This window comes from Epinephelus moara, chromosome 19 (genome assembly GCF_006386435.1).
Source record: "Epinephelus moara isolate mb chromosome 19, YSFRI_EMoa_1.0, whole genome shotgun sequence".
Lineage (NCBI taxonomy): Eukaryota > Metazoa > Chordata > Actinopteri > Perciformes > Serranidae > Epinephelus > Epinephelus moara.
In genome coordinates, this window is record NC_065524.1 from 7954548 (window position 1) to 7963314 (window position 8767).

The window sequence follows — 8767 nt, forward strand, 5'->3', positions numbered from 1 at the left end:
TATAACTAAAAAAACTTTTCACAACTCTCTATCGATGAACTACTAACACTCTCTGCTGTTTCCTCCTCCTTCTTCCTTCCTTCCGCTGTCTTCGTTGGTTTATTTATACACGCGAAACGCGTTCTCTGGCTGGCTGGATTGTCCGCTCGGGCTGCCGTACATACATGTCACATGTCAGGAGCAATGCTATGTAGATATAGTGGAGTAATGGCGTCCTGATCAAAGAATAAAGTCACGCCACCTCTGTGTGTGTTGAGCCTCTCTTTAGTTTGTTGTGGTGAGCCAGTCAGGCTGCACAAGCATGTTACTTCATGTGTATATCTAGTTCATCACTGCTGCTGCTTTGCTCCACGCTCATACAGCGGTTACCGCTTATATCAGGATGGCGTTGTCGCAGAAGCATAGCACCCACCCTCTGGTTGCCCCCTGTTCAACACCAGGCCCCCAGGAAGTGCACCAGGCTTTGAAGCCCATTTTCATAATGGCCAAACAGTGGAATTACAACTTCTGGGTCCATCACATGATGCCACTGGGCCCAAAAAAACTTTTTCCCATAGACTTACATTGGGCAGGGGACATCTGTAAATCAGTGGATAAATTTTTTTGAGCATCACAACCCCCATGAAATGACTCGTTTCACTATTAGGATTTAATCCATTCAGTCCCATAACATTTGGAAAGTCTAGAAAAGCTGCAAGATTAAATCATTTTATCCCAATTCAAGTTAGTCATCTTAGCTGGCAGAAGTCTCTAGTGCGCCTGCTGTATGGCCCTAATGATGCAGAGGCAGCGCAGTTCATCTGGGAAATTTCCTACAGCAGAAATAGAGCTTTTGGCTTCATGTGCCACTGAGCAACTTTCATAGGAATGAACAGGGTCCCACCTCCAATGATGTATCCAGGTCTCTTAATACATCCATGGTCAACACTGTTAACCCTGTCAGCACTGTTGTTATTGTTTAGTGCTGTTTAAGGAGTTAGTTATTAGCTGCTAGCCACCAGCTCAGCTACCTCCATGTTGAGAACTATGACAACTCATACGCGCCGAATTTTGCATAGAGCCTTTTTAAGGTTAAAAATATTGTGGGGAAACACTGAATTGAATGAAGAAGACTGCAGCAAACATAAAAAACTCTGTTGGAGCTTTAAAATTCTCAAGAAATGTGTGCAAATGTGTTATGAGAAAGGAAATGCATTCATGATGTTTACTAGAACTTCAAAACACACGCAATACATTTTTTAAAAGAGACACTGATTCAAACTTACATTTTTTGTTTACAAGAAAACTCTACAGATTATCCTTAAATGCACCGAGTCTATAAATACAACTGGCCTATGAAATAGCCATTTTAACTGTAGAATGAAATTCCCCACGGATTATTAAACCCCCACATTCCCAGAACAAGAGACCTGGCACTCATGACCTCAGCATCCTAAATAGTAGCTACTACTGAAATGTGCATTTGCCAAAACAACATTTGATTTATCCTCGTGAGATTGTTTACCAGAGGTGAACAAGAACCCTTTCTCTTTGACTGACATCAAATTACTTTTAATTATCTAAAGTAAAATAATTCACCCAACATGAGACCTAAGAATGCAGAGTGCTGTTAACTGTTTTACAGTGGGGTGGATTTCACTAAGTTTGATTCCTTATTACTTTACCTACCATGAAGTTCCTCTGTCCCCAATCTAAAACCACCGCTCCTGTCCTGGTGCACCGTGCCCTCCATGCACACTCATTGTCAGATCAGCTAATGTGACCCATGCATGCGCACAGTAATACCACATTGATTTAACACTTCAGTGCATGTGCAGGCAGGGAGAAACTGCTGCTCGGCACTATCAGCCTGTTATGGGTACAATAACAGCGGACCTGCAGTCCAGTCACCTGAACCCATATTTACTCTGCTAAGGTGAGAGGTGGAGGCAGGTCCATTAGCGACTTGGCAAAGTTTAGTTACACAGTGATAAGTGTGTTTGCATTTCTTCGAGCACACGTACAGTGTGGAATGAGTTCAAGGTTGCGCACTGGAAAACCATGTTTTGTGTAAGATATAGGAGGTTGTGCCAGATACATCCTGTATGAGGGCTGTTTACAATGTGTAGATACCTTTGATCGTGCTCACACTCTTTCAGTGTGTATACTGTAAACTTCCAGGGAGTGACATTTGATTGTTGGAGCCATCTGGCAACCCCTCTCTGACCCCTGGTCTCACCCAGTGGGACAGATGTAAGCAACATGTCTTTAAAATGATTATGATTATTGTTATTTGTGTAATAAATTTGCTGAGGAAACCTAAAGTACAGTAACACACACTATCTTGTTGAGAGTCCAAAGTCCAGCTTGTGTATACATGCGCTGCAACACATATCCATCCTTGACAAACACTTTAGATTCTTACTGAGTCTTATGATCATACTTTTTTTTTTTTTTTTTTTTTTACAAATCAGCTGAACAAATCCAGACACAATAAATCCTCATTGTTTCCAGAGCAAGTCTTTTCTGACAACTAAGATACTCTGGAAACAACTTCCTGAAACTTCTCTAAAACAAGTGGACTTTAAATAACTTTTGTCACCTATTAAAGGAGACACGAGATTCAACCTGTGGCTTCTTCTCGATCGTTATTTTTCGCAGTGTGCAGATCAGTTAGGCGACAGGGGACACCTCAGCTTCAAAGCCTCCAGGTGCGCAGAGATCACTCACCGTCCTCGTGGATCCGCGCAAGCTTCATCTGTTCGATCATCATCGGCATCTTGTCCCACTGGCACTCGGCCCGGTAGCGCTCCAGCTCCGCTTCCAGACGGACTTGGGTGAAGGAGACCCGGGATGCCATCGCCGCTCTGTCCCGGTGGTGACTGTACTCTCCGGACACGATGGGAGTAACTGCAGACTAGCAGGAGAAATAAATGTGTAATCTTTGAGTGCGGAGGGGTGGGGTGTGGGTTACAGGCACAAAAGGTCACCACACACAGGAGCGCGAAAATAAATACAGGAATATGACTTTATTTGCACTGTGGAAATATGTTTCACTGTTAAAATGTTATTGTTATTATAGGAACTACTTGATTAATTTATAATAAAACCAAGAGTTGGCCTGAATCTTCATTTAACAAAGATATCCCTGCAATATTTACCAAAGTAAACTCATCTTTTTCCAGCATGAACCTTCTTGTTATTTCTTCACTGTCATCTTGCAGCACTTACAATGCATACTTAACACAATGCACTATTAGCCTATGCATATCATTTGTCAGTGCATTAGTGACTTCTGTCAGTAAAGGTGCATTTCTTGAAATGATTGTGGCATTTTCAGAGGGCTTGATCTGTAGCTGCCGAAAGTAAAATGACGGGTGTCCTGCCATGTCCTTAATCTTTCCCGTTAACACTTTAACTGGATCAGGTAGGGCTTAAACAGTAATGCGGAGAAAGCAATGCTCTTCTGCAGCAGAGAGGAAGCCAAAAAGAGACAGGAGGCATGCATATATGGTGGTGTTTGTTTTTACTTTTAATAGTGTTCATTTCATAAATGATGAGTTCATTGGAAAAATCAATCTGTAATTGCATGGCTTGCTCCCTGATCTGGGTTCAGCAGCATTGGCCGGCTAACCTCCTGGCTCAGATACAAAATAATACAGCTGTCAGCTATTGCACTGTGAGCAGGGCTGTAGGCTACAAACCAGGCAGAGAGAACTATGCTGCAAACCAGTGCTCCTAAATGGGAGGGATAAAGGGAAAATACACCAGCAGTTGAACAACAATAAACACTTGTCTTCACATCCACAGCACAGGGTGTAAATACAGGGGGAGACAGGGGTCACTGACTACTGAGGGGTTTCACTGAGAGTCTACTTTATGACGTAAAAATAAAACCTCGAGCCTCCTGAACAGAGATTTAGCTGCGTCATTTTCTCTCTGGAAACTTGACATTTGCTCGGCACAGATCGATGCTTCTCCTTCCCCTCTGTATACTCCAGCACACAGCGTGCTCCTGCGCGGTGAAGATTTGACAGCTGAGCCGCCGCTTCACGCCCCCTGATGACGTGATCAACGTGTCACCTCAAAGATGTTTGTCTCTGTCAAGATGAGTCACATCGTTAAATGCTTCGTCCACAGCAAAGTGCCATGCGTAAAGTGCGCATAAATTAGAACGTGACAGTGCGAATATTTTGTCAAATAATCTAAACGTTGTGAAAGTTATTGCTAATTTACTTAAGAGACTTCATAAACTAAAATAATTTCACCAAGGGTGTTGCACAAATTTCTGGGCCCCATGCATAAGCAGTGTCTGGGGGCCCCCTACTCTTCCTCTCTTGATCCATGTCTCACATAGCCTACCTTTTGATTCTCTTTTTTTAATGTAGTCAGTTTGCTTTCTTTCCCTTTCCTCTCTTTCTTTTCTTTTTTGCAACCCCAATTTCCCTTTCCTATATCATCCCAACTTGTCAAATATTGCCACTTTGTCTGTAGACTGTCACATCTAGGCTACATATGAAGGGCTGGGTATCTTCCTGCATCTGTTGTTGACAATGCAGAATGCCATATGGATTGATGCTTGTTACATGCATTGTGTTGGTTTCAAATATACTTCTGTTTTCACAGAACACATGTACAGTTTCTGTTCGATGGATGCACACAGTCTTTTCGAAATAACCTTACAATGTGGGTAAAACACCTCATTATGTTTTCTTCCTTGTGCAACAAAAGCAAGTGGTAATGTTTAAAAAACAAAACATCATGGTTTTGCTCAACATTCACACACAAAGCGAACAGCGGGCTCCTGGGTGAAAGTGTGGGATTTGTTGGACCCATCCCATTTTGTTATTAGCATTAGCATTTCTAGGTGTTAAAGTTGAATCATTATCTTACTCCAACCTTAAATATGATGTTGGAACATGTACGGACTATAATAAAATTTTGATTAAGTCGTGGACAGCGAAAAATAACAAAGTAGTCTGTCTTGCAAGATTTCAGCGAATACGGACGTTGCCGCAGTGAATCATCTCGCTCCAGTTTTATACTCTTTGATAATTCTAACCAATCATAATGAGCTGTCGTGTCAAAGTGGAGCTACGGCAAGCCGTGTGGTCCTTAAAGGCGGTGACTGATCATTGTTGCCAGCCAACTACGAAAACAACATAACTGTCTGCGGTGTCAAGCGAGGATACAAAATATTTTCAGGTAAGTATTAAAACGACCTTTCAAATAATTATATTATTAAACGTCTCGTATTGTTTTTGCATTAAACAGGTCACGGTTTCTCAGCGCAGCCCTGAAACAAAGCTCCATGCTAGCAGATGTTATTACTGTCAGCCTTTTGCTAACGTTAGTGTTTCCGTTAACTTTGGTCTCATACTAAGATAACGTTAGTTCTGTAACCTCGTGGTACACACAGTATGTAGCTCTATGTGATATTTTCACAGCAGTTTAATATCGCTATTCAGCCAGTATTTTTACTAAGATAGCCAATGTTTTAACGGTACCTGTGGACAAGGTGCCCATATGGCTGAGTATCGACAACACTTTGATTTACAGTCATGACTTTACTGATTGGTTTCTCCGCTGTTGGCAATATGGCGCAGTGATCAGATAGAGCCAGCTCACTAATGTAGCTCTAATACGACGTTTAAAGAGCAAACAGCAAGAAGAACGCTATAATTAAGAACCTTTGAAAGGGATTATTTAATTACATCAGTGTTACAAGTGAATGAAAATTGTGCGGGAAATGTGAATTACAAAATGTTCTAGAAACAAATATGTACATTTAGTGCAGTGGTTCTCAACCAGGGACCCCCAGGGGTCCTTGATGGAGTTCCAGTGTTCCCTGGAAAAATGAGGAATAGTTTATTTTCACAACTTAGTTTGCATTAGACATGAGCTCAATGTGAGTAAGAGTCAAAGAGGGACTTTTCTTCTTCCACAGTTATCTCTTTAACTGCAGTTCACAACTATAGTATTCAATCACATCAAACAACCCAAATCTTTTCAGACTGAGGTCCATGAAGTAATGTGTATCAATTAAAGGGTCCCTGGCATGAAAAAGGTTGAGAACCACTGATTTAGTGTTAAAAAGAGGGTGCGTAAAATGCAGCCCAGGAGTCCTTAACTTTCTGTCTGTGTGTCTGTCTTGTCTGTGTGTCCAGCAGAATGAGGAGCAGCAGGTGTAGTGAACAGTGGGGGGCACTGCTCCTCCTCCTGTCCTGCTATCTGCTGTGTGTCCACTCTCAGGTGGATCCACAGCAGCCCCCACCAGCGGGCGTAGAGAGTGGAGCTCATATAACTGGTCACGGTCGCCTGGACAAAAACATGGTCCAGGATAAAGAGTGAGTGATGTCTCTACATTCACCATGCTCTCTGCCACAGTTCTGGACTTATTTGCACAGCATGGTGAACTTTGAACTCAGTCAGTAGCAACATTCTGTGGTTTTTCAAACATCTTTTGTCTTCCAGCCACATCATGGAGCATTTAGAGGGAGTGATAGACAAACCAGAGACAGACATGTCACCTCAGGAGCTTCAGCTGCACTATTTCAAGATGCACGATTACGATGGCAACAACCTGCTGGATGGGCTGGAGCTCGCAACAGCTATCACACATGTACACAGAGAAGTAAGTAAACACATATGAAAGTGTGTGTATATTTGTTTCTGTTCTTCTAGGTGTTTACTTAAATACCAGTAACCATTTTAGTAACTGCTAAAGGATTAAGTAAAGACGGCCTGTGTGTTTATAGCTTTGTATACTGTGGACTTATTAGTAAAAATGAACACTGCACACACGCCTGCATTCACACACACACACACACACACACACACACACACACTCACACTGCTTTTACTATTCTGGGAAACACATTTTAGTGATTATTTTATTGTAAACTATTTTTTAAAATCCCCCAATGCCCCCTCCAATCACCGCTCAGAAGTAGTGTAGTAGGAAGTATAGGGGAGTATTTGCAGACTCATTTAAATAAGGCAAAGGCGTCTTCTGTGGATAATTGCAATAACCGCACTAGGTAATTAGCTGCATCGGTTTCTGATTTACAAATCTCTGTTTGTGATCTGTATCATGATTATCATATCTAATGTTGCTACATTTTTATGATATCTTGCAAAACAGCTATTTTTTCATGCATTTACAGATAATGTTGGGAATAACTAAATCTCACAAACTGAACAGTACAACAATAAAAGTAAATATTAACTGCAATCAGTTATATGACATTTTTCCAGTAAAATATGCAGCTATCAATGAGATTTCCTCAAGGAACTTCTGATGGGCAGTGAAGCTATACACATGTAAGCTTGCCTATACAGATATATACGATATATAAGAAAAACTGAAATTTAAAATCATGTCAGATAGTGAATTTATTCATTTTATTCAATGTTTTATTTCCAATTTATTCATCTTCTCCGTCCTTGGTGGTGCGACAGGAGTTTTACATACATTACTGCCCCCTAACCATGGATGTATTTTTTCTTGCATTAAACATATAACTGCAGTGCAGTGTTGGTGATATCAACGCTGGGGTGACAGTTGTTTTTTACTCCCTTCCTCTGCCCTCTGAGAGTTAAGCTCACCAAGTTCCCCTCAGTTTTATTCACACAAATGAAATGACACTTAAGATGGCGAGCGGGATTCTCCCAAGGGCCAGTGTCAATGAAGGGGAAGTCATCAAGGGCATGTTGAACAACAAATGAAATGCCCTTGTGTCAGAAACATGTCAGAATACAGAAGCAAGATACTTCTCAATAATTGATGGATCCACATTTTCTAAATAATTCCACCTTTTGCCTTCCCAACACCTTTCTTTCACCTCAAACGAAAACTCTGTGATGGCAGAAACTCATTTCTTTAAGAGTGGCCGAGTGTTGTTCAAGCTAAAGGAAACTGAAATGAAGCACTAAAGCAGTAGTAGCAGTAGGAACCTTACTTTCAGACTGTTTCCTCCTTTAAGCAGCATTTAGCAGCTTTTTAAGGCATGACACATTATATTACACCTAGAGTTGATGGAAACTATTGCACACCTGCTGAGGAAAAGTGCCCCCATCACGCCTCATCTGTGTGGACACTGTAGAATGACATACAGTAGAGTTGCACATTCCAAATGCAGTCCATCTGTGGTTCAGGTGCTTGTCCACAAATCATGTATGTTTTGGTTCAGGTGCAACGTCTTGCTCTCAATTTGTCAGACCAAACACAAAGGGCTCTAGTTTCCTGGCGCAGCGCAGGGTGGCGCAGGGTGGCGAACCCCGCGCAGAGCTAGTTTCGAGCAGCGCAACCGAGGCGCGCTCAGTTTGGTAGTTTGGCAGTCCAAGGTGCGCTGAGATGGGTGTGGCAGCGCAGCAGGGGGAGGTGTCGACAGATCCAGCTTGGCGCAGTGACAGTTTCGTGCCAAAAGGCTTCGCCGAAGGTGTGCTAAAAGCTCGCCAGCTGAAACCAGGTCTACTGTCAGCGCAGGCGGAGCGCAGCCGGTGTAAGCCGAAGTTTGGCTGACCGGCGGACAGTGCACACACGTGTCACCAAAACCTCACAGGCAGGTTTCCAGAATATCAGGCACATTAACGATGCAATAAATACCCCCCCAAAAAACCACTATTCAATGCAACTATCTGCAATCAGCACATAAATGTATCTCTATATCGACTGTCCCGTCACATCTGATGTCAGATCAAAGGGGATTGGCACCGTTTGGCACGTTTGGCACGCGTAATGGAAACCCAACCTGATTTGATTAACACAGCTGCAAACTAATGAGTT

The 8767-nt window shown here is 42.3% G+C and overlaps 2 protein-coding genes across 3 annotated transcripts in view; one reads left to right on the top strand and one right to left on the bottom strand.

Moving 5' to 3' along the window:
- Nucleotides 1-3933, bottom strand: part of ttc7a (tetratricopeptide repeat domain 7A) — a 59788-nt gene extending 55855 nt beyond the window's left edge. Inside the window, exons 1-2 of the mRNA XM_050071441.1 lie at nt 3877-3933; nt 2710-2896 (exon numbers count right to left, since the gene is read on the bottom strand). Coding sequence (XP_049927398.1) covers nt 2710-2896; nt 3877-3933 — 244 coding nt within the window. The remainder of the gene's footprint in view (nt 1-2709; nt 2897-3876) is intronic.
- Nucleotides 3934-5056: 1123 nt separating this feature from the next.
- The window catches only part of mcfd2 (multiple coagulation factor deficiency 2, ER cargo receptor complex subunit), a 6503-nt gene continuing 2792 nt past the window's right edge, over nt 5057-8767 (top strand). The window contains exons 1-3 of one of the 2 annotated variants that reach the window (XM_050071449.1): nt 5057-5184; nt 6150-6326; nt 6454-6613. In XM_050071449.1, the coding sequence (XP_049927406.1) occupies nt 6151-6326; nt 6454-6613 (336 nt within the window). In that variant the 5' untranslated portion in view covers nt 5057-5184; nt 6150. Of the gene's footprint in view, nt 5185-6146; nt 6327-6453; nt 6614-8767 lie in introns of both variants that reach the window. The other variant, XM_050071450.1, reaches the window with a different exon arrangement.